Source organism: Penicillium soppii (genome assembly GCF_028829465.1).
Source record: "Penicillium soppii strain IBT 18220 chromosome Unknown utg000002l, whole genome shotgun sequence".
Classification (NCBI taxonomy): Eukaryota; Fungi; Ascomycota; class Eurotiomycetes; order Eurotiales; family Aspergillaceae; genus Penicillium; species Penicillium soppii.
Window position 1 is genome coordinate 760,981 of NW_026643232.1, and position 24,744 is coordinate 785,724.

At 47.0% G+C, this 24,744-nt stretch overlaps 10 protein-coding genes across 10 annotated transcripts; 3 read left to right on the forward strand and 7 right to left on the reverse strand.

Annotated features, from left to right (window-relative positions):
- Window positions 1-483: 483 nt before the first annotated feature.
- N7529_001629 (uncharacterized protein) lies at window positions 484-3,251 on the forward strand (the record flags this gene model as incomplete). Its single annotated transcript, XM_057237160.1, has 3 exons — window positions 484-519; window positions 570-2,364; window positions 2,416-3,251. 3 exons carry the CDS (start codon window positions 484-486, stop codon window positions 3,249-3,251), a joined length of 2,667 nt encoding a protein of 888 aa, XP_057101847.1.
- Window positions 3,252-6,661: 3,410 nt separating this feature from the next.
- N7529_001630 (uncharacterized protein) lies at window positions 6,662-7,669 on the reverse strand (the record flags this gene model as incomplete). Its single annotated transcript, XM_057237161.1, has 1 exon — window positions 6,662-7,669. One exon carries the CDS (start codon window positions 7,667-7,669, stop codon window positions 6,662-6,664), a length of 1,008 nt encoding a protein of 335 aa, XP_057101848.1.
- A 2,041-nt stretch (window positions 7,670-9,710) lies between these two features.
- On the reverse strand, window positions 9,711-10,294 carry N7529_001631 (uncharacterized protein; the record flags this gene model as incomplete). Its single annotated transcript, XM_057237162.1, has 2 exons — window positions 9,711-10,076; window positions 10,142-10,294. The coding sequence occupies 2 exons, from the start codon at window positions 10,292-10,294 to the stop codon at window positions 9,711-9,713; spliced, it is 519 nt and encodes a 172-aa protein (XP_057101849.1).
- A 418-nt stretch (window positions 10,295-10,712) lies between these two features.
- N7529_001632 (uncharacterized protein) lies at window positions 10,713-11,607 on the reverse strand (the record flags this gene model as incomplete). The annotated part of the gene is made up of 2 exons (XM_057237163.1): window positions 10,713-10,969; window positions 11,067-11,607. The coding sequence occupies 2 exons, from the start codon at window positions 11,605-11,607 to the stop codon at window positions 10,713-10,715; spliced, it is 798 nt and encodes a 265-aa protein (XP_057101850.1).
- Window positions 11,608-11,926: 319 nt separating this feature from the next.
- Window positions 11,927-13,125, forward strand: N7529_001633 (uncharacterized protein; the record flags this gene model as incomplete). The annotated part of the gene is given in 3 exon segments (XM_057237164.1): window positions 11,927-12,317; window positions 12,336-12,645; window positions 12,711-13,125. 3 exon segments carry the CDS (start codon window positions 11,927-11,929, stop codon window positions 13,123-13,125), a joined length of 1,116 nt encoding a protein of 371 aa, XP_057101851.1.
- Window positions 13,126-13,528: 403 nt separating this feature from the next.
- N7529_001634 (multicopper oxidase) lies at window positions 13,529-15,376 on the reverse strand (the record flags this gene model as incomplete). Its single annotated transcript, XM_057237165.1, has 1 exon — window positions 13,529-15,376. One exon carries the CDS (start codon window positions 15,374-15,376, stop codon window positions 13,529-13,531), a length of 1,848 nt encoding a protein of 615 aa, XP_057101852.1.
- An 816-nt stretch (window positions 15,377-16,192) lies between these two features.
- N7529_001635 (FTR1 family protein) lies at window positions 16,193-17,542 on the reverse strand (the record flags this gene model as incomplete). Its single annotated transcript, XM_057237166.1, has 4 exons — window positions 16,193-16,748; window positions 16,829-17,274; window positions 17,327-17,451; window positions 17,512-17,542. 4 exons carry the CDS (start codon window positions 17,540-17,542, stop codon window positions 16,193-16,195), a joined length of 1,158 nt encoding a protein of 385 aa, XP_057101853.1.
- A 777-nt stretch (window positions 17,543-18,319) lies between these two features.
- On the reverse strand, window positions 18,320-19,834 carry N7529_001636 (MFS transporter; the record flags this gene model as incomplete). Its single annotated transcript, XM_057237167.1, has 1 exon — window positions 18,320-19,834. The coding sequence occupies one exon, from the start codon at window positions 19,832-19,834 to the stop codon at window positions 18,320-18,322; it is 1,515 nt and encodes a 504-aa protein (XP_057101854.1).
- Window positions 19,835-20,668: 834 nt separating this feature from the next.
- N7529_001637 (uncharacterized protein) lies at window positions 20,669-22,751 on the reverse strand (the record flags this gene model as incomplete). Its single annotated transcript, XM_057237168.1, has 6 exons — window positions 20,669-21,417; window positions 21,469-21,581; window positions 21,629-22,239; window positions 22,294-22,439; window positions 22,497-22,577; window positions 22,628-22,751. The coding sequence occupies 6 exons, from the start codon at window positions 22,749-22,751 to the stop codon at window positions 20,669-20,671; spliced, it is 1,824 nt and encodes a 607-aa protein (XP_057101855.1).
- Window positions 22,752-23,551: 800 nt separating this feature from the next.
- N7529_001638 (uncharacterized protein) lies at window positions 23,552-23,847 on the forward strand (the record flags this gene model as incomplete). The annotated part of the gene is made up of 2 exons (XM_057237169.1): window positions 23,552-23,605; window positions 23,662-23,847. The coding sequence occupies 2 exons, from the start codon at window positions 23,552-23,554 to the stop codon at window positions 23,845-23,847; spliced, it is 240 nt and encodes a 79-aa protein (XP_057101856.1).
- Window positions 23,848-24,744: the final 897 nt, after the last annotated feature.

Genomic DNA, 24,744 nt, shown 5'->3' on the forward strand with positions numbered 1-24,744 from the left:
TCCGAGGAACCAGAGGAACCAGAGGAACCCAGCCGATCGGAGTGTTGTATATCTGTGAACCATTGTTGGTAAGAGTCTGGACCGAAGATTGACTGGAGGAGCTTATGGTAAGTGGATTAGTTCTTTATTAGGGGACTGACCAAACAAGGAGTGACGCTAGAGTAATTAGGTCGTCAGTAGTACAACTTCTTGTGCTTGAATTTTTTTAAAAGAAAAAATGTGGGAAATTCAGAAAAAAGCCAATTACCTGAACCAAAAGTAATTAAACCGAGAAAAAAAAGAGAAAATGATGATCCAATTACGTATGGACTGAGATCGTAGATCGTGGTAGCCCCTCTCTTTTTCCTTTAAGCTTCTTTTTTCTCTTCTCCTCTTCTCTTCTCCCCTTCTCAATAATAACGAGGGGACATTCACCCCCAACGACTAATTGTTGGAATATATCAATTTGGAAAATACATACTGCATTAGCAGGCTCTCATCACAATGGTGTTCGAAAAACACCCTCTGGTCGCGCGAGCGGTAAGCTCCCTGAATCTTCAAATGGTTGTTTACATACTGACAAGAAACAGAGCGACGACAACAACTCGCCTTCGCTGTCCAGCTTGCTCACCGTCCTGATCCCCTCTTTTGTCATTGCAGCGGTAATGGTGCTTGCCTTCATCATCCTGCGTAAGCGTTTCCGCAGAATGTATATGCCCCGAACCTACATTGGATACCTCAAGCCCTGGCAACGTACCCCCGACTCGCCCACCGGCGCATGGAACTGGATCAAGGCCATGTACAAACTTCCCGATACTTACGTCCTGCAACACCACTCAATGGATGCCTACCTGCTGCTGCGCTTCCTGAAGCTCTGCTCCGTCATTTTGTTCGTCGGCTGCTGTATCACTTTCCCCATCCTGTGGCCGGTCAATGCTACCGGTGGTGGTGGTCAGGTGCAGCTGAACTTGCTGAGTATCTCCAATATCGCCAAGACCCAGTACGCTCGCTACTTTGCGCATTGCTTCGTCGCTTGGATCTTTGTCTCCTTCGTCTTCTTTATGATCACCCGTGAACACCTCTTCTACATCAACCTGCGCCAGGCATACCTCTTCTCGCCTGCCTATGCTAGCCGCATCTCTTCCCGCACCGTGCTCTTCACCGCGGTCACTCCCGATCTGCTCGAGAAGGAGAAGGTTCGCACCATGTTCGGTCGCGACAAGGTCAAGAACGTCTGGATTGCGACTGATACCAAGGAACTCGAGGAGAAGGTTAAAGAGCGCGATAGTGCCGCGATGAAGCTCGAGGGTGCCGAGACCAAGCTTATCGTCATGGCTAACAAGGCGCGCAACAAGGCGCTGAAGAAGCAGGGTTCGGCTGAGAACCCCGAGACCGACATTGGTGATGGTCAATTCGATGACGAGTCTGGCTCTGTCGCTGCTCGCTGGGTCGAGGCTAAGAAGCGTCCTACCCACCGTCTGAAGATGCTTATTGGCAAGAAGGTCGACACTATCAACTGGGCCCGTTCTGAGATTGAGCGTCTTACTCCCGAGATCGCGGAACTGCAGGCCAAGCACCGCGCCGGTGAGACTAAGCTCGTGTCCTCTATCTTCGTCGAGTTCTACCGTCAGTCCGATGCCCAGTCTTCTTTCCAGTCTGTGGCACACAACCTGCCTCTCCACATGAGCCCTCGCTACATCGGTCTTGACCCCACTCAGGTTATCTGGGCCAACCTTCGCATCAAGTGGTGGGAGCGCCTCGGTCGCCATGCTGCCACCATCGGTTTCATTTGTGCTCTGATCATCTTCTGGGCCATTCCCACCGCTGTCGTCGGTGCCATCTCCAACATTGACTCCTTGACCGACAGGGTTCACTTCCTGAGGTTTATTGACTCCGTTCCTAGCTGGATTAAGGGTGTCATCACCGGTCTTTTGCCCACCGTCCTGATGTCTGTCCTGATAGCCTTGGTGCCTATCATCATGCGTCTGATGGCCAAGTGGGGTGGCGCGCCTAGCTTGGCTGCCGTTGAATTGACCGTGCAGAACTGGTTCTTCGCTTTCCAGGTCATTCAGGTTTTCCTGGTTGTCACACTCGCTTCCGCAGCTACCAGTGTCGTTACTAAAATCATTTCGAACCCTTCTTCGGCTGCTTCCCTGCTCGCCGAGAAGATTCCTCTCGCGTCTAATTTCTACATTTCCTATATCATTCTACAGGGTCTGTCTTTCAGCGCCGGTGCTCTTCTCCAAATTGCCGGTCTTATTGTTGGAAAGATCCTTGGTACACTCTTCGATACCACTCCCCGTAAGATGTACAAACGCTGGTCGAGCTTGGCCGGTCTCGGCTGGGGAACTGTTTACCCTGTGTTCACGCTGTTGACTGTTGTCGGTAAGTTGATACCGAACCAGACATTCGCCTCATCATTCTAACGTCTTCTAGCCATTACCTACTCTTGCATTGCGCCCCTCGTCATGGGCTTTGGTACCATTGGTCTCTACCTGTTCTACTTCGCCTACCGGTACAATGTGCTGTACGTGTCCAACGCCACCATTGACACCCAGGGTAGATGCTACACCCGTGGTTTGCAGCACCTCACTGTCGGCTGCTACCTCTCCATCGTCTGTCTGATCGGCCTATTCGCCATCGGCTCCGGCGCCGACCAGATCGCCGTCGGCCCCTTGGTCCTGATGATCATCTTCCTGGTCTTCGTTATCCTGTACCACATCTCGTTGAACAGTGCCATGGAGCCCCTCCTCAACTACCTTCCCAAGAACCTCGAAGCCGAAGAGGAAGCCCTCCTGGCTGCCGAGCGCAACAGCCTCTCCAAGTCCCCCTCCGACGATCTCTCTGCCCCTACTGGCTCCACCGTCGCCCCCCGCGATAGCGGTGTGAACATGGACAACGGCGTCGACTCCGCGGAGAAGGGGCTGACCGCTTCCCCCGCCGAGCCCAAGCCCAACTTCCTCACCAAGTTCCTCCGTCCAGACAAGTACGCCAGCTACCACCACCTGCGCAAGCTCGTCCCCTCCGCCGACCCAACCACCTACGTGGCCGAGACCGAGCGCGACGCCTACTGCCATCCCGCCATCACCTCGGAGCCCCCACTCCTCTGGATCCCGCGCGACCCGCTCGGCGTGTCCTCTCAGGAAATCGCACACACCTCGCGCGTTATCTCCATCACCGACGAGGACGCCTATCTCGACGAGAATTGCAAGATCAAATGGAACGAAGAGAAGGGCGAGCCCCCCATCTACGAGGAGAAGCCCGCTTACTAGACTCGCACGCGTCGCTTTGGTCTACCTCTACTGTGATACCCGGTCGGGCGGTCTGCTCGGCTCCGATATGGGCTTTTGTCAGGATCAGAGCTCTGACTTAATTGCTCTGGTTCGATCTTAGTTTCCTTTCTATAATTTTAAATGTAATTGGTGGTTTATGCTCACGCGTCATGTCGTTATGTATGCGAGGATTTTGACCATGAATTTGGAATCTGGCCTTTTTTTTTTAACCATACACGATTTGTTATGTATTATATTTTGGGTTGTGAACAGATGAATTTATCATTCGCCTTTGACTTCGTTTGACGCTGTGTTGTAGCTGTAGTCTGGTGCTTTCTATCAATGTTCATGTACGGAGTAAATTGGTACCAGTCCCAACCTTAGAACAGTGCAGTCCAGTCTTTACCGCTTTCGCTGTTTGATATAAATCATGGCTGCAGCGAGATAGCAAAGTAGCAGGTGTTCCTCTGACACTCGTAGCACAGCCTCCGCGGATTGCTCTTTCAAGATGTGACGTGATCTGTTCAACTGGCATCATCAAGCGAAGAAGATCCACCACTGCAGGGGCGCGGGCATCATTCAATCCCACGTGTCTTGCCTCACATGTGATCTGGGTGGACCTCAGTAAGCTCTGCATTGATGGTCCAATGTTTTGCGGCTCGCTGGGAAGTATTAGGTTTTCTGCGGGAGGTCAATTTTGTGATGACCTATCTAGACACAGTACACGGTCAAAGCAGGTTGGCTGAGCCGCGAGCGTGCAGCAAAGCTCTTTGTACTGTCGCCAGATTGCAGTATCTTTTCCAAAGCTCTGCGAATGAGTTCGCGCGTTGGCTCATTGGCTTTCAGAAGCCAGTCAGGTCCTAAAGAAGGTAGTAGACGGCATATACGTCCAAGATAGAGACGACTGTATAACATTAATGGTGCGGTCATGAGAATAATTCTTACAAAGACACATTTGATGCAAAAATCACCGTGATGTATTGTCTGGTCATCAAAGAGTAGGGTTTCATAACCCGATGGACTACGAATGTAGTGATAGCTAAGGAACCTTGGAAAAGAGTCAGAAATTGGTTCAAGAAGGCCTTTTCCATAATGCCATCTATGTATGCATCATCAAAGCACGTTGATAAATCTCACAAATAAGCTAGGGCCCCGGGCTCAATTCCAAATATCAGAGTGGAAGATGGACCTCTATCCAAATTGAAAGATAAATTCCAAATGCCGATGATCATAATGACAAATTATCAAATTATCGAGGAGAACATGGAACAAGATAGGGATGAAATTATTTAATGAGATGAAGCATAATGCTCAAGGGAATATGCATCCGAAGCTAGAGAACATATAATCAAACATACACTCTGTCTTTATTTACGTTTACGCGGGTCCTAAAATACGCGTAAATAATGAACTCCTTGAAATACACATATGGTACGCACAAACTATCGTTCGTTCCACCACAAGCTTTTATTCCAAGTTTGCTTTATGTTTTCTAAACCTTCACATTGAAGTTTATATGTACAACATACACTTTAAATATCATCCAGATCGAGATACGAGGTTCGTACCTTTTCTTACCTAGGTACATTATTGATCATATGTTCGATTTGTAAATCCCCCTGAAAATAACCGTACAATATTGCAGTCGTCATCTGCAATAACGGAAAAGAACATAACCCATGTAAAGACCTATTTAGCATGCTATCCTGGTCATTACCGGCAGACACAGGCCCACCGTCATGAATCGGGGGATTGTGGCTTGCATCCCTTGACACCTGTCAATTCTAGTTAGCGGGGGTGGGGTCATCAATGTTATAAATTACTTTTAATTACATGTATTTTCGCTTTGTTTTGTTATTGGTTTTTTATTCTCGGCACATACAATGTACTATAATTTTCTAAGTATAATTCTTTAAGTAGTAAGTACAAACGACGCAGTGATAGTAATTATATCGTATAAGTCACATACATTTAACTACATCTAGTTATACTATATCTAGTCTGCGCTTGGCCTGAAGACAAAGTGCCATTTCTACATACATATTTGTACGTTGTACTCCGCACATTATAGAAAAAAGGAAAAATATTGAGAGAATTCTCCGCAAAAACAAAGGAAGCAAAAGACTCCACCGGTATCCAAGGGAACGTTAGGCTGGTAATTATTCCATTTTCAGTGGTCACTTGACTAACTCATATTTAATCTATTTCAAGTTCTAGTGCTTCCTACAACACAATAATGGAACATTAGGTCAAGATTGCCATATGGTAATAACACTAAAGCTGAGACACCTAGTTTATAGCCGCACCGCCTACGTAATGGAGTAAAAAAGTACAAGCGTAGTCTCCAGCCATTTCAACAACCCTGCATAAGTGGAGAGCCACACTATGAAAATCCTGATCGACCGAATACACTATTGTAGGTCTAGATCTAGGCCATGCCACTGTCACGTTTGCTCCATGGCCGATCTGCCCGCAAGTTGCACGGCGCACCTCGCGCTGTGGCGAAAATAGAAAAAAAGAAACCATGCTTCGTGTTGGACATATATGCACGTCGTACCACATGGGGGTGTGTGCCCTCTGCATGAGCAGGACACGTACCAGCATAGCCAAATCTACTTACTCCGATAGAAGGGTTGCCTACGCGGCCTTGCAGGGCTGCCCACAAGAGAGTTCTGTTTTTGCGAGATGCCTCTTTACTACAGCGTATATCCCCGAGGCAGGGTCAAGCGTTTAGTTGATTAGGAAGGTTGGGTATCAATCGTTCAATGATGGCTGCCGTAAAGACTCCACAGCGGAAAGTCTATGAGCTTGGCGAATTATCGAAGGATTTGATTCGAAACGAGACGGGAACTGCAACGGTTGTACCTTTGGGGGCCGACTCTAGGCGGTTTACAGGGAAGCTGAACACCAATGAGAAAAAAATGAGAATATATTGTACAATATTATAGAAGACATTACGGATGTCGGGGCCATTACGCCTCCATGGAAGTCTCAAAGACTACTGCATCCATTGAGTAAGCTCAAGTCAAATTTCAGAATATTTACTGCGAATGAGGGAAACCCCGCAGAACAAAAAGAAAGGAGAAAATAAACACGCCAATGCCAACGCCGTGCTCTACTTCGGATGAGTCATGAGCTGATGCAAGAGACAGACAGGATATAGATCTCCCAAACAAGATAGAACAAAAATGAGATCAAAGATGGTGTTCGGTGTAGACAGCGCAACAGAAAAAGAAAGGAAATGAGTGGCGGATTGTATACATCCGAAACCGTAAATCGATCACAACGAACTATGCAAGGCAGAAAGGCCGAAAGAAAATGGTATCCCCAACTAATCAAGGTATGAACAATGCTTTTGCTGGAAGTGTTTCAAAACGCTGAATCGCTAAGAGGTCAAGTACTGGCAATGTTTACACTCGGATCCGCGAGGACCGGAATGCAGAGAGGTCGATGGACTCGGCCGATAGAGATGAGTTGTCATCGACTTCGATGGTGCCCGCAATGGTGGTGGTTGGCTTGTTAGCAATGGCAGCCACTCTAGCGAGTCGCGCCGCGGACGGCGTAGGGGGAGGTTTGAGAGGTCCGTCGTCCGCTGTCCCATTCTGTTGCTGTTGCTCGTGCTCTTCCTGCTGTTTCTTTTCTGCGTTGAGACGGTCGACCTCGTTGATAGTGGCTTCGAGCAGCATTTTAAATTTCTCTTCTACGCCGTCCAGTTCGGTGCCACAGTCGCCTGATCGGAGAACCTGGTAGGCTGCTGTTTCGCAAAGCGCATGTGCAAGCTCTAATTGTTTGTCGGCAAAATCAGAAGGGGAATCCTGGCGGAGTGGGCTGGTCCCTGTGACGCCGACAACTCCGGATGTGGTGCGAGTGCTTCGGACGACAGAGAGTGGCGATGCTTGACCGCCTATGCCCTTATTCAATAAACCAGCGCGCAATCCCGTTCGTGGCATCATTGCCATTTTCGCACGTCGAAGATTGTTCCTTGCCATTCCGATATCCCGTACAATTTCCTCGAGCGACTTCTGTGTATGGCCATCATAATCGATAATGACATTGTGTCGTGTGCTAACAAACGCGTATTCTTCATGTGAGTCGACTGACGGGGCTTCATCCGAGCTGCGCTTACGACCAGAGCGTTGACCTTGCTCGGACGCGTGCGCTGTCTCCACCGTTGTGGGATCTGGACTGGGGCTTTTGCGTTGTGCGATCGGGACAAGGTCGTCGGCGTGAACGGAAGCAATGGAGCTGTTCTTTCGTCGGCGGGGCTTGAAATTTGCGTGGCGTCTGTAGGCTTCGGTGTAATCGTTGTGTTTCTTGTGGGTGTGTGTGGCGAGATCGGAAACGCGACTAATCCATGCGGGAAGGTTGTCTTTCAAGTGGGTGAATGCCCCGAGTGCATCCATTGATGCCGAGGCCATAATAACAGAAGAGTTTCGAGTCCTCCTGGATTATCACTGTTCCACTGGGCTCAAAAATGATAAATTCCTGGAGATTACAAGTTGCTATTTATCAAGTGTTCTTGTTCGTTTTCGTCGTAAAATCGTAAGTTTGGTCAAGAGCGCAAGGGTCGGTAGGTGTCAAAAAGGATGCGGTTTTCAGTACCCCGGAGGAGAGACAGGATTTGATCTTGATTAACCCCTCAAAAAGCTTTATGATCTGCAAAAGAGGCAAGTGACGGTGAAGCAGAGAGTATTGGGAGGGGAAAGTGACAAGGAGAGAATAATATGAACATTTGGAGAATTAAAGAAAGATCGAGAATATGAGAAATGCCCTGGTACATGTAAATACACGTACACTACCCGTATGGTACTTTATTCGTTACCAATTTGTATGGCCCTAGGCCGTTTCAGTACGGGAAAGAAAGGGCTGCCCCTGATCTATTTGATATTTGGATTCTCATTCTCGCACATCCCAAGGCTAACTGCATCTATTATCCAAATAGTTAGTTAAGTGTATATTAATTATTGTATCAGAAGTTGAGTACTCGAGAAGCGGTGAACTGGTTTGCATGTGTCATGTTATGCAAGTCTAAGATAGTAAGGATACGGATTTATACTTTAGCTCTACGGGGTTATTCCTTGGGTGTGTGCACCTGCGGGCATCGTCCCTAAGATGTGATGATCTTGAAAATCTTCGGATAGTAAGTTCTCAACATCCTCAAGATCCATTTCCAAGTTCTTTGGGAAAGTGGAAGTAAAGTATCCCGGCAATCGTGTGTGCGACCGAATCCTATAGAACGCAAGAACATTTGGGGAGTACAGAGTACGATATACTTGGCTACGGTATCCTGATAATGTACTCCGTACAATGTAGAAAATGAAAACCACCGAGACTAACTAGGTAGATCCCTATAGAATCATAATGAAGCATATAGTCTAAGCGGGTACCTTTCCTAAGAGAGGCATGACACGTAACGGTCGCTTTTTATCCTTGTAATACGATCGGGGACCAAAAACCGGGGACTCGGGGATCAAGGGGACCTCAAATCCACTAGAGAAATGTGAAATGCATATTGATAGACAAGAATGGGGACCTGATACTAACTTAGGATCCCGGAAGGACCGGGATAGCCCGTGGTTGGGGCCCGAGGTCCCGCGGTGGCCCCCCGCCGCGATGGGTGAACCTGATTGGCTGATCGCATTAGATCGATTGTGTATTCTTAACCTTGGCGGTATCGTAAACTTCTTTGAATGCACATTGGCTAATACTGAGGTATTGTACTGCGTACTTCAACTATATTGTGTATCTATATCAAATCACTATATATGTATCATATTGATTTTAGATAGAAGCTGGCAAAGACGGATACGTATGACCTTTTGGACAGAATTATCTTTGAGTCAATATGCTATTTTAGCCGTAATCCATATATCCAACGTACTCCGAAGAATTCTATGGATCTCTTCAAAGTTGGTCTTGATAAACTTTAGAAGCTCTATGTTTACTTGATTTTAGATGCTAAAAGATGAATTGAGAAACAACCAATGATATATCAAAGAACCTGTTGAATCAATGTCTTAAAACGACCGCTTAATTAGTATTCACAGGAAGAGATTCCGATCCTTGTATCGATATCAAAATAAGCGACGAAGGAATGCCCAGCATGGCTTTATTCGAAAGAAACCGCATACCCACATAATCTAGTGATTCAGACTGGATCCAATGGGCCATTGTCATAATTTACATCAGTGACAAGGAAAGAAAAATTGGAAAAGAACCATGAATTAGGCGTTGAAGAACGCTGCTATGTAAACAACGAGATAACTCCATGGATGACCAGGCACGTGCAAGGATCTCACGTGATGGTGCAGCTTGGTCAAAATCATTCCCATTATCCGATACCAAATTCCTCCGTATGAGCAAGTGAACCCTCCATTTTCAATGAACTAAAAACCCCAAGTACCAGAGCCGAAAGAAGAGCTAGAACAAAGCACTGCGGCGTAGGTATGAATATTGAACCTAACGACCAGAAGTCCAAGCCTCAATCCAGCCATTGACAGCGCGTTGAACGGCCTTGGCAGATGTCATGGTAGCACGGTGAGCCTGCTGGCTAGCTCGGAAGTTCATATCAAACTCCTGGAGACGAGTCTGTAGCTCGCGGGCAAAAACCTTGTGGACGGACAACGCAGAGGCAGCTTCCATGGGGTCGGTGGGGAGCTCTGGGATTTCAAGGATTGGGTTGGGGACGATGGTCTTGAAAGGACGGCCTCGCTTGGGGCGCTTCACGACGATGGGCTTCTCTTCCTCCTCGTCGGACTGGGATGCTAGGGATCGAAAGGAGGACAGCTCGTCACTGGAGTCAGCCGGAACGGGGCTATCAACCTCCTGTTTTGATAAGTCAGCTAGATGAGAGTGCACGGTGAGGGTGGGTTATGTTATTTTCAACTCACCTCGCTGTCGTTAGCAACCCGGCGTCGACCTTTGGGGGCAGGAGCCTTTGGCTGAGACTGAGACTCAGTGGTGGCGTCGGTCTCCTCCAGACGGTGTGGGCAACGCTTCTTCTTCAACTTGCAAGGTTTGCAAGCGGGGCGTCCGTCGGGCATCTCGTCTTCAGAAGACACTGATTGTGTCTGATCAGTAAGAGTACTAAAATGTCTTGAGTGACAATCAGGATTCAGGAGACACACTTTGGCTTTTGAGCTCAGTTGTTTAAGAGTGGGTTGTTGTGAATACGCGTATATTGTCGCCGTATTGTCGCGATTGTTGTGAAGATAGAAAAAATACGCGAGGAAGTGATGGACAAAAAGAAGCCGGGATTGCTACCAACCTTGGGGAGAGGAGACGCAAATACACAGCTTTTGCCTGCTACCCCAAGATCCTTCTTTGTATACCCACTGGCTCCTAAAGACTATTATGTTAATCTAGGTCTAGGGAGTTTGAATATATGCATGATTTCCACATGAGAATGAGAGCTGTCCAGATGAATATTGATATACTAGAACAGCACAGCGAGAAAATAGATCACGGCCACACCTCAATCTCATTCCACAAATCAGTGCCATCATCCCTGTCTCCTGCAAGTTTCCAATTTCTTCTCTTGCAATTCTCTTGATCTGTCAGATCTAGTTCCTCGACTTCTTCGGGACGAATGATGACCACACGGAAGTTAGCTCGGGCCACGGGATCGTGGAGATCTGTGACCTTTTGGCCCAACTTCAGATCTGGGTTATTGGGGTAATCAGACCTAGACTGTCCAGGTGGAGGATTCCGGAAAGAACCTACAGTTTTCAGTCAGCATAAGTTTTTGAAATTGCACACAGGCAAGCAAGACAGCAGTAAGTCTCATAAGACCGCACCAAATTGGGGGATACTAACCTCTTGCAACGGGAGAGTGGTTTGCAAAGTACTTTGTGACTGCTTTTTCCCACGTCCATTTCGAGATATCACTCTCATCGCCTTTCAACCTCAAAGCCCTTTGAACCTCCGCTCGGGAGTTTCCTTCTTCTGCGTCTTCTCCCTGTGGATTTCCAATTGCATAAGCTGTCCCCTTGATGCGCCATTGGGTCATCACATCCTTCAGCCAGAACATGGCCTCGATGGCATGCCCAGAAGATTCTAACTGAGGAAGCTTTTCCATTCGAACATCAGTCGTAAAAGTGAGCATATCACTCTCGAAAATTGATGGATTGGCACCACCCTCAACCTGCTGATCCATAGCTTCTTGTCCCTTGGGATGGAGTTCAAGCTCCGGGAAGAAGCCACGGCAACCGCAGGTCCGTAAGCGAGGCACAGGGCGTTGCTGAGCGTCGTAGCCAATTGTTGCGATTGTAAACTCATAGCCTGGTGTTTGCTTGAGATGTGAGTCAAGTCGATCACGCCATGGGGCGCGCTGGGCCTTCTCAGATGACACGCTCATTGTTGCGGCTCCTACTGAGATGGATGAGCTCAAAGAACGTGTGGAAAAGCCACTGTTTGCTCTGATTGAGGTGAGTCGCTGGAGCGCCACTTGTAGTGAGGTTTGGTTGACAGTAAAGGGAGCTGACATATATCACTACAAAGACGATGTCTTTAATACCTATTAACAAGAACAAATGGAGTAGAAATAGAGATAAGCGTAAAAAGAAGAATTGACATGGACCGCGGTTGGTGACATCAGTAGTGGCCCGTGCGCTTTTAGGGTCCTGCAATTGCCAAATCAGATCCTTACTAAGGAGTGTTTTTCTACAGCAATCGCAATGCATCAAATTCAAAGAACATGCATGCGGAAATGGCAGATTAGTTTGCGGCTGCTCGGAGTACCTAGTTCACCTATCAACCGGTTAATTTCCTCGACCTATTGTGATCCAACGAATAATGCAGCCAGACAGTACGCGACAGCACCAAATGCCCCCTGCAAGATTCCACCTAGTCAGCTGGAAGCAAAAAAACATCATTTAGGATGGGAGATAATTCAAGCCCAGGTTGAGCCATATTTCAACCACAATTGGAGGTTTGCGAGCGAGAGTAAGAGAAAGGGATTCCTTGCGCTTGGATTGTCACGCGCCTTCAGCAACTTTTTTCCATTGACACTCGATGACCGGATTGGAGTCACATGCAAGATGCTGTACTTGTCACTGCTGATCGATGGTAAGTGTTTATGTTGAGGGCGTCGGCATGGGCAATTATTGACGATTGAGATAGACCAACTGGAGAAAATGAGCTTTGCGCAAATGCTAGCTTATCGACACCGAGCCATGGAAATTGCTTTTGGAACAGTGAACCCAGATATGAGTGTCAGCCATGAATGGATGCTTTATGATACATTGCAAACCATGCGCATCAAAGATGAGGTTTTGGCAATGGATGTTACTCAAGGATTTTGTCAGCTGCTGAAGGCTATGACATCCCAGGAGCGAGGCTCAATATCAACTCTCGGTTCATATCTCGAATTCAGGGAGGTAGACGTTGGGAGAACGTAAGTGACTTTGTCTCACAATTGGACTTATTTGGACAACGAGAGAAAGCTAATCGCCAATTCAGATTCTACACTGCTCTCATGAGATTTGGCGCCAAGTTTCATCTCACTGAAGGCCAGTTGGTAAAAACACAAAGTTTGGAAAGTACCGCGTTTCGTCACGTCAGTGTCATAAATGATATATATAGCTGGGAGCGGGAATGGAAAGTATCACAAACCGACCAGACCGATGGAGCTCGACCATTCTCGGCTGTTTATATCCTCTCGACGGAGACAGGCCTGCCATTTTCAGCTTGCAAACGATTGCTATATAGCTACTGCCGGGAGTTGGAGCTTGTTTTCAAGCAGGCCGTGCATGAGATTCGACACGACAGCTCTAGTGACTTGACACCCGAATTTGAAAAGTACCTTCAGGGCTTGGAGTACTTCATGAGTGGCATTGAGACATGGAGTCAGTGGACTCCTCGATATCGCCAGTGATGTTACCCATTAGAACTATCTGAATCACACCCCACCTAGAACACCTGGCGACATTATTCAGTATCACCGTATCGTCATACCACAATGCCCTTTGTCCTGATAACTTTCAGCTTATTTGCGGAAGCTCGTACTCTTTAAACTCCATGGTGGTAGATGAGAATGGAGTTGTGTGAGGTTGATCAGTGTCATGAAATAATCGGAAATCCCAAAAGGAGTGGAGGAAATAGTAGATATGAGCCTCCAGAGAGACAAATAACAGTCAAACTTCAGTGCAGCGAACAAGAGTACGTGCCTGACTTGAACAGACAATGGCCAGACTAACGTACTAAAGAATAGTCGATAAAAAAAGAAAAATGGTATTTGAACAAAATACAAGACAGTAGCTCACAAATATATATAACAATCAAGAAGTTTCATCAGAGCTGGATGCAGCAGCAGCCTGAACCTCATTTTGCTTCCTGGTCTGCTTGATGCCAGACATTCCATAGACAGTAATGAAAGCCATACCCAAGAAAGCAGAAACACAAGAGAACACCATGGCAACAATACCCTTGGCAGTGAAACCAGCAGGCAACCAATTCACCTGCTTGTTTTGACCGGTGAGATCAAGATAATCAGTATTTCCCGCAGCATTACCCTCATATTTCACACCCGCAGCATCACAAACATCATAATGACTCTCTGGAATCGACAATCGCTCCTGGATTTGCTCAGGGGCTTCGATCAAGGTCAAGGCCAGACCTTGCGACAAATGCCAGTCAATATGACAATGGAAGAGCCAAACACCTGGGGTGTCGGCAACAAAGCGGACAACAAAGTAGCCCTGCGGCGGGAGGACCAGGGTATCTCGTCTGGCTGGGTACTCGGGGAAACTGGAATGGTTCGATGGGTCATATGTGACAGGGTCACCGTCGGCGTAGTCATAAAAGTGCTCTCCGTATGAGGGGAATCGTTCAATGACCTGGAACTGGTGACCATGGAGATGGAATGGGTGGGATCCTGTATCTCCGTTGTTGAGGACAATGTCTACAACCTGATTGTGACCGAGAACGAAGGGGTGTGTATATTCTCCGTAGACTTCGGCGTTTGTGGAGAGATTGCCGGACGAGAGTACAGAATAGAGAGTGGGGACCTTGGGCTTTGTGTAAGAGATGTTGTTAAAGAAAGCGTAACTGGCGCCGTTGCCAAGGTTGTCCATGATGACTGTGAGATCAATTGTCATATCGGCATCTGGTAGAAGGGGTTTCTTGTCGTATGGTACGAGAGTGAAATCGTCATATGGAGTGAGGTCTGAAGCGACATCCACTGTCATGATGGCTTGGGGATGGGATGCAGCGGCATTGTATTCTAGCCAGTTGGTGTTGTTAAGCTGAAGGTTTGCTGGAATTGTATCGAGAAGAACGGAATCGGCGACCGTCACGATAGGATAGTTCTTCTCTGTCGAGTTTTTCATCGTCACGAGAATTGAATAGCGCTGCGCAACGGCAATATAGAGGATGTCGGCCTCAGTAGGCTCCGTATACACCCCGTCAATCTCAACGATGCGGAATGTATGATCTTCAATATAGAAATATTGTGCGACGAAGGCTCCAATATTAATCAACCGGAATAGATAAGTTTTGCCTGCTTCCACGGGGATACTACTGTTCATGGTATCGTTGAAGAGGAAAGACTGGGGAATAGGTTCCGCACCAGTTGGATTGGCGAGGTTGATGAATGACGGCGCAATGTCCTCCATAAGTTCATGGTACCAATCACTCATAGTTAACGTGTACTCGTCATCGTACATGTCGTTAAAGTATGAGTTGCTATCATGCACAATCAAGGCCTGGCGGTATCCATCCGGGTAGCAATAATCGGTATGACAGTGGTACCAGTAGGTTCCATTTTGGTTCACGGTAAAATTGTACGTGAATGAAGCACCCGGTGGAATTGGGCATTGGGTCACCATTGACGGTCCGTCCATATCGTTCGTTCCATTTTGGTACATACCATGCCAGTGAATTGAGGTGGACTTGTCACCCAGAGCATTGTAGGTGTTGACAATGAGCTGATCACCCTTGTCAACCTCAATCACAGGCAATGGCCATTGCCCATTGATGCCGACCACCTTTCTTTCCGCCAGGCCATCGGGGTTTGCATTTACCCATGTGACATTGAAATCAAGGGTGACGGTTTTGGCCTGGCAAGATTGAACGAAAAAGCACAGAAATGCGAGTCGCAGAATCAGACTCGGCGTCAGATTCCTCATTTTGAAGAGTTCAGGTTCTGAGGAATGAACAATTGAACAAGCGACAAGGCGAGTGAGAAAAATTGCTTGCCATATGCTTGGCGGTTAGACTGCAAGAAGATTGATAATTTTTTTGAAAAAGAGAAAAAAAAAGACACCACGGTAACTCCCGAGTCTGACCACACACCGTGATAAGATTATCGATCTTACCATACGGTGGGTGGAGACAGGGAAGCGCCACGAAACTTTAGCCATGGGTTGGGCCTCTTATGAAAAAGTCCAGCTGTGTAAAGTGGAGTGACTTTCCGTTGGAATGCTGGACGGGAGAATACAGCAGCCTGGGGCGGCTAGCATAAGAGTGATATGCAGCCAACGGGTCTACAATAATTCCCAGCCTTCCTTTCAGGGCCTTCCGATGCGGAGCAAAAACATATGTTGTATGTGTTAGGGAAAATTTAGCCGAGAGGTGATCCCTAGTGCGAGTAAAAAATAAAAACACGAGGGATAATCTGATCCCACATGAGATGTTGATTGGATAATATCCAAATCAATTAAGCTTTGCTAAGACATGCGCTAAATGGTCATCCATGGATTACTTCGTATTATTTTAGCGCTAGTGATTGGCTCACCAGACAGACCCTTGTTTGTTAAAAATACAACGTTTTGCAAACCTGGTATTATTCACATTGTTTCAAATTGTCATCTTTAATAATTCCCATGCTATTCTAAAGTTGAAATTTTTTTCTCGAGGTCACTGTACTGCCCATATATTCTTATACAAATGTCCAATATTCTCCAAAAGACAGATCTTCCTTAAGTCGGCATCCACTGTAACAATCAAGCTTCCGCCGGCTTGACAACAGTAGAAACGCCAGCCCCAGCACTTTTCTCATTCGCTGTAACAGTGTGATCAATGGCCCCGCTAGCCTGAGCAGTGTCAGGCTCTTCAAGAGGGCGACGTAGGACAAATGCCCTAGTTCTCGCTTTGTAGTTTGCAACCTTGCGCATCACAGGATCGATGACTGGGAGAGCTCCACGGCGCTCGCGGTAGAACATCAACCCATAACCAACCATAACACAGATCCAGTATAGGTTGTAAGAGATCACAGAGCCATATGTGGCGGAGTTTGTCCATCCAAGCAAGGCATTGAAGATACCCCAGCCTCCACCGCCACCAATTTCAGGATTGCAGCAGTTAACATGCCATACGCTTTGCTCTATGTTGTAAGAACCCGCACCAGAACCAGTCTCGGAAGCATCGCCTCCGATCCTCTTGTTCCACGCATTGTTCTGAAAGTACCAAACGCCGCGCGAGAATAGACCACCCGCAACGAGGTACAGGAAGCATGTGGAAATAATCAGGAAAATTTGCATCGAAGTCTCTCGACCACCCCTTCAAAGAATGGTTAGACATTAAGCTCTTGTACTGAACAGGTCGAAGGGAAGGGGGAAGGGGGGGGGGGGAAACGTTACCGGTAAATCAGATATCCGACCAAAAATCCAGCTGCAAGACCACAGACCACAGCCAAAGGGAACGAGGTAGCAGGCAGGCCTAGTCCAACACCACCAACATAAACGACAGCTTCCAAGCCTTCGCGCAGCACTGTCACAAAAGGCAGGATGAACATGACGTATTTCTCAAGCCACCTCTTTACCCGGCCTTTGCGCGATTCATTGGGGTTATTTTGATGCGCAAGGGCCTTGGCCAACTTGAGACGCCACTTTTCTTGCAGTTTGGAAACACGCAGGAGAGCGGCGCCCATGATAGTGATTATCAACGAGGCAATAATACCAAGGACACCCTCCCAGATATCCTCCGTACTGGAGAAAGTATCAGTGCCGAGGCCATAGAAAGCACCGATCATGCCACCGCCGACTGCAAGACAGAGCACGAGTCCCGCTGCACACCCTGCCCAGACCTGTTGAATTGTTAGCAGGCAAATTGGCAACGGAACCAAGCATGTTGCATACTTGTCGCACAAGCCTTTTATGGGTAGCGCGATCCTCCTCTGCGCCTAGAGTCTGCTTCAAGAATGCGAGCAAAACAGACACGACGACTGTTGTCTCCAGACATTCTCGAAAACAGATAAAGAACACTGAAATTGTCGCATTGGTCTCAGAATTGATCCTTCAATGGAAGCAAAGGACAAACCCACCTGTAACAGCAAAGACCGGATTATTGCCCATATTGACGACCAGCACCTAGGTTACTGAACAAGTGAAGATAACTTCCGAAAAAGAAAAGTGAACAAAGTGGGAAAATCGATAAATGGAAATGCATTGTATTGAAAATTACTAGCGGTATCCACTGTCGCTATCTGATCAAACCATGTCCGGAAATTCGAACGCGAAAAAGTGCCGATTCCCCTCCGACACGGGATGCAAATTTTCCTTTTCCTTTCCTTTTCCTTTTGTGTGGAGATACGCTATGGATATCGCAGCTGAGCAATATAAAGTAAAATAACGATGATCACCCAGCGTATCGGATTAATCGTGGGATAACAGGGAGTGTGCCCAATTGCCGAACATGGACTGGACTGTGCAGGAAACACAAGCGTGCGGTGCGCTTTTAGCGCCTTGAAAATCCTTCCCCGCTGGAACTGGCCATTGATGATCTTATAGGCTCCCACGTGTTAAGAGTGGACTGATGTTGGATCCTCATTTTCCTTTTTGCACTGCCTCCAGGAGCTTTCTTTTTGGAAATCAATAGAGACTTGCAGGAAGTAAATTTCAAGTAAGTAAAAGCAGTCAAAATATTATCTGATTGATAATCTTCACGGGATTATGGGACCAATTAAGGCTAATGAACCTAATTAGGAAGCTTAGATTAATAACTCAATATGGAAGGTGGCAATTGGTTACTTCTTCTAAACAACATTGACCTGAGACACTGTAAGACAGTGACTCAGAGTTTTGGTCTCCATGACCAAAATATTAAAAATTATATACATACTGAAAGGGCACTTATTCTCCAGATTCTTCCGACTTCATCTTTTCAGACTGACTTTCGGCTCGATAGCCCTTGAAAGTATAGATAGCGCTGAGGAACATTCCCAGCCCACCAAGCCCAATGGCCATATATAAGGCACCCCTGTATCCTTTCAAAATATCGTCTGGCGTAGTGCCGCCATTGTTGACATGAACCTCCACCGTTCCGGCAAATCCCAAGCTCAGCGAGATGCTGTAGTTGACGATGGTAGTCACCAGTGATGCACCGACACCTTGATGTTTCCGCTCAACCGCATTTGAAAGCCTCAGAGTAGCCGCCGGGAACGACATATCCATACCCCAAGGGATCACCAGCAAGCAAACGAATGTGAGCGCCCAGTAAGTCTGCTGCACAGGTGCGATGGCCATCAAGACATTGCCTAGCGTGAACGCACTCATCGACAGTACCATGATCCATCCAGGACGCATGTGACTCATCAGCCATCCAGTAACAACACATGCGATGATTCCCATCGGCCCAACAGGGACGAACTCGGCAGATGCTAGGAGAGGTGTCGCCTGTCGAAATTTCTCCTCAAATCGCCAGAAGTAGTATATCCAGATTCCAAATGAGCCCCAACCACAGGCAACACAGCCAAGGACAAAGGAAACGTCGCGACTGAAGGCGTGGAATGGGATGAGAGGGTGCTCGGCGACACGGAATTCAACGTAAAAGAACGCAGCAATCAGCAAAACACCGATGATCAGAATTACATAAACGTATGGCTCACTCCACCCCACGATGGGTGCTTGGTTCCATGCTACGTTCACGAGAACCAGCCCACCAATCCCGCAAAATCCACCAAGCGCATCGAGTGCTTTGAGCAGACCCAAGAAAGTCTTCTCAGAGTGAGTATTATGATGGATGGATGGAATGACAGCAAGACCTAGTGCAGCGCAACCAAGAGAGATCAGAGCTTGTGACCAGTATGTCCAGGGCCACCAAGCTAACTGGGAGAAGAGTGCGCCAAAGACGGTCCCTAAAAGGGCGCTATTGGGTGCGGCGGCACCAAAGATGGCGAAGATCATATTCTTTCGCTTGCCGGGATGGTAGGTTGCTCCGAGTAGCGCGAGTGCGTTTGGTAGCAGCATCGCACCACCGATGCCCTGAAGAACTCGCGCAAAAATGAACAAAATATGATTTGAGTAGACACTGAGCCCGGCAACCAGAGACCAGAGCGAGAGCCAACAGAATCCGGAGATGAACATCAGTCGATATCCGAAAAGATCACCGCATCGTCCAGACACCAAGATAAATGTGCCCACGGTAAGAGAGTATCCGGCCATAAACCAGCTGAGAACACCTGGATCGTTGATTCCAAAACTATCGCCAACAATATCTAGTGGCGAAAGGCATACTCCAATATTGGTTTGAGTCATGAATTGACCCATGCAGACAACGGCAACGAAAAGGACCTCTTGAACAGTTGAAAAGGTCGAAGCAAGTGATTGCGCCGACTCAACCGGCTTCAGATTATTGCTTTCTTCCATGCTGAATTAACTGATCCCCTTCCTCCCCAAGTCTTCAGAAAAGGAGTGAATTATGAGGAGGAGAAATTTTGAAATATCGGTAGTTCTTCAACTCATGGCCCGCTAGGGCCAAGAAGGTTGTGATTCTCAGTGGCGGAAGATGAAAAATACCTGGCAGCTAATTGTTTGTTTGGCCCGTAAAAAAACAGATTGAGGACCGTTTTGTGGGCCTCATTGTCGGTTTGGTCCACCGAGTCAGCATCCTTGGTCGGCCTCGGAGTGTGAACAAGACTTGAATGCTGGTCTGTGAGATGTCATTTTGGCAATTATTGTACTTCAGACTATACATAGAAGGTCAGTTATTCCAAGAATAACTTTCTTTGCAAATGAAAAACGTTCCAGAGCAAAGTATCATTGTCTCAATAATGTACCTGGAATCTTTCTAAAAGTCTTTATCCGAAACTTCGGATATCCGGATATACGCTCCTAGCACCAAAATGAGATATCCGCCAATTTCTGTTTCTGTCCACAATGTAGTGCTTGATCTACAATAGAGAAGTAGAATGATGTACAAGATAGTGAACTGTTTATTTGGTTCGAAAAAATGGTCTGTACGAGCAAAGATTTATATTTTTGAAGTCGAACAGCCAATCTTCAAAATAGTGAGAAATCTTGGATACTTTGATCTCAAATGGTCTTCCTACAGGTCTGGATTCATCAAAAAGGATAGAAAACCTTGAACCGAGAAGAAGGAGGCTGCTACGTGGCGCCAAAGAAAAAAAACACACCCCTGTCTACTCCATCGTGGGAGTATCGATTCAAAATTTAAACGTATCACAATCCCGAATGGCCGCCTTATTGACGACTCAGAATACTGACCATGACCTCGCGAAGCTTCGAAGCACACTGAATCTCATCACGGAGTACTACCTCGCATCTCCAAGCGACAAAGCGATCAGGTCGTACAAGAACACATCCAGTTTCATCTACGCCCCGAACGCGGGCCCAGTCAAAGTAGACGTCTTCATAGTCCTGTCGGAATCCAATAGAGTAGGCCTTGATATCCATGCCCAGACCAGAGCTGACTTTGGTGGCTGCCGATTTCCAAGCTTCACCACCAATACCCGTCAGAATGGTGAACGTTCCATGTCCAGCCAGATCAATGCTTGAGATACGCTCCACTGGGACAGCATCATTGAGCCAGACATGAGGTAGGCGGCATCCGGGATATGTACTCCGTGTCAAATAGAGATCGGCATCTTGGGCGACAACTTCGGGGCTGTAAAATGGTTCCTTTTCATCTGCGGTGTATATTGCGGAACTTTGATAATACTGGCCCATCTCTGTACCAAGAGCGTGATACTCGTGCTCTGTCTCTTCGATGGCAGCTTGTAGTCTGCTGCGACGAGCACGACCTTTCTCAGTTGGTAGAGTCAACTCGTGCAGAGCTTCCATTCTCAGTTCTGGGGTCGAAAGTAATACTCCCAGTGCTTCCCATACGGGGCCATGGTGACGGAACGAGGAGTTTGCGCGCGTGACAACACCACGACCGACGGGTTGACGTTCGTCTGTGTAAGTTTCCAGAATAGAAGACGACGCATATCCTAGATAGTGGATTAGCTGTGCTTTGTCCAGTATCAAATAGCTTCACTCACCTTTCAGGACATGGGCAACCTTCCATGCCAGGTTATAGGCATCCTGGATGCATGTGTTGGAGCCAAGACCGTTAGATGGTGGATGTCGGTGAACAGCATCTCCCAGACAAAATCTAGAACAGGGTGAGCTTGGTACACAAAGACGAGAATCATGTCTTACACTCTGCCCTTGGAGAACTTCTTCGCAACCACATCATTGATTCGCCATTTCGACACTCCCAGAATCTCAGTAGAGATCGAATCGTCTCCAATAAATTCTTTCATCCGTTGCTCCCACTGCTCATTGGAAGGATTGGTTTCCAACTCTTTCCCTCGTTCAGGAAGGACAATAAAAAGCCACTCGTCCCAAGGCCTAACCATTCTTGCTATACATGCCCAACCAAAGAGGGGGTGCTCCTTGTCTGGCTGTAGCAACCAGTGAAGATTACCGGTACGATATCGCATGTAACTGGATAGGTCTGCCTTGAGGTGCACGTTGTAAGCGACACCTTGGTCAGGCCGGACATCTAATGGAAGCTCTAATTGACGGAAGACTTCACTGCGAGCACCATCTGCACCAAACAAATACTTCGAGCGGATCTGATATAAAGCACCCGAAATGTTGTCTTTTAATGTTGATAGAACGCCTTCCTCATCTTGCGTGAAGCTAACAAAGGTGGTATCGAAGCGGCAATTGAAGCCGTTGAGTGTTGCGTTACGCACAAGGATCGGCTCGAGGAGAGTTTGAGGGAGGTCCACAGGATCGCAGGGGCTGGCGGTTTCGTAGTCTCCCTATTGATCCGCGTCAGATCTTGCTGCACCATTCTTTAGATTCAAATTTGTTACCTTTCTCTTTGGATCATGTCCCCATGAATGAATTCTTGCATATTCCTCTCCTGCCATACTATACGCCCACCGAGTATGCATCATGTTCATGCCATTGGTGGCAAGACGGTTGCATTCCACATCCAGACCCAAGTCGCGGAGACACTCTTTGGTTCAAACTGTTAGAGTGCAATTTGGCAATGATCATAAACAATAGAACTAACCCATAGCAGCCATATTTGTGATGTGAGCTCTCGGGGTATCTGCATTAGTTGGTGATGCGCTGATCATAACTCCACGAATTCCTTTGATCTTGTCAGCACCCTTTCCCAAGGACCTCTCAGATCGAGCATACCATAGTTGGCAAGAAAAGCTGCTAAAGCTGCACCGGCTGGTCCAGTGCCAACAATAAGTACGTCAATTGAAGTGACGGGCACCGTATGACCGCTATCACTGTTGGCCAAATGATATATCGCCATTGTCAAAATGAAATATTGGGAACTAAACAAGAGTTGGTTATTATCTGGAAATAACACAGAGTAAATGCCATACGCTTTCCAAATTAAATTGAACGCGACCGAGACTCGGAGCTTTTACTATGTGGGTAGGAAGGGGCCCACTGGTTTTATGTTTGTTACGAAGTTAATTAGGTTTCAAAACAAAGCACTGACGGCTCAGAAGACTCAAGGTGCAGGGGCCTCAATCTCCATAAAATATTGGAGTTGCAGAATTTTTACTATTCAATTTGAGTCGGATCTTTGAATTGATTAACCCGTGTGCCAACGTGTCCGATATCCTAAAAGCGCATTTCTTCGGGTGATTAGGATCGCCACTGGCGGCGAAGCTTAGATCGTCCATCTTATCAGATGAAGCCAGCGGGTACTCACTTCGGTTAAGCAATATTAAATTGATTTAATCACGCATGTAGCCTACCCTACGTATGCCTTCCTGCCCCTCCAAGGTTTCCACCTCCGCTCCGCTGACTCACCCTTCATGATATTCATCAGCTTCCACGATCTACACACACTATACTCTCAATTATCGCACCACTAACCCATTATCCCCACCTTTATGATGTCGTTGTCGGCAAACTGATCTAAAATTTGGTAACTCTATCCTGTAGCTTGACGTGTATCCTTGTGTAACAGATGGTCTATGAACGATGGGTGTACTTTAAAAATGCTTATATTCAAATATTCCACCCCAGACCCTAACTCTAAATAGGCCATTGAAAACCAGCCTATCTTCCTCTCAACTTAACATTCTCATTTCGAAAGCAATGTTTGATTCCAAAATTGGCCTTATCATCGCCCAGCGTACCCACTCCGAGAAGGTGTGTACAATGTATCTCGATAATGAAGACAATGCTCACATGCTGACGATCTAAAGCCTTCTTCAGCTACGTCGCCGCCATCTAGCCCGATAGACACCAAGGACACCGAGTCCCACAAATTTCCATCGACTGAAAGGCTTCCGGAGCGACCACATGCAGTTTCCGCATTGAAAATGCCCCAGGTCATCTTCCCAGACATATTCAAAGCGGGTGGTATTACGGGGTTGAGACAGCATGACTAGAGACAAGCAAGCATTGGAATACGGGAATGTCCATGCTATGAATTATGACAGAGAGATATCCATGTATATAGTGCGAACAGAAAGCTTTAGGCTTAAGAAATTAATCGAAGTTAAAGTGATAGAAGTTGAAGTGATTGAACAAGAAAATGCTAAGCAATAGTGGCACTCTAGTAGTATCTTGTACCCCCGCATCGTTCAGTCTCCCAAAACCCACCAAAACCCTTTTTTCGAGAAGCCGTCGGATTATTCCGATGTATCATTATATAAGATTGATCTGTCCCGTGTATTGCAAAGAAATTATGCCTAGGAAGTGATCAGCGTGAAGACATTGTCTAGTGACGTAGGTATATGTTTGACCTTTGACTAAAATTGCACATCTTCTCACAGGGGAGACTGCAGTTTGCCGAATCTCACTTTGTACAATGTGATAGGTTCATTGAGAAAGGCGCGTCGGAATACTATATAATTGGGCCGCCAATCGCGATATTCATGGGTTCAGGCCTCCAAACAAGCTTTGAAAAAACCTTGAGGGGAATTGAATTCTCAGGTACCCATATCCACAAGCTGACGCCACTCGGGAGAGTTATCTCCAGTACAATATCGAATGCAGCAATGATGGACCTAAGAAATACGCCTCGGAGAACAAGGAAGAACCTTATTCTCCACGACGGGATATTTATCTTATCTGATCAAAGGGAAAAACCCTGTAATATTGTAACCAGAACATCCTGCGAAATTTTGCCATTTATGTAAGTAAAATAGGTCAGAATAATTGCAAGTCAATATCCACTTGTCTCCTTAAGGGTTTCTTGGCAATGCACAGCCTATTGTCGCGGGTATATCACTGACAGCTAAAAATAATGGACTTCGTCCCTATTCTAGAACCCGGTGAACACG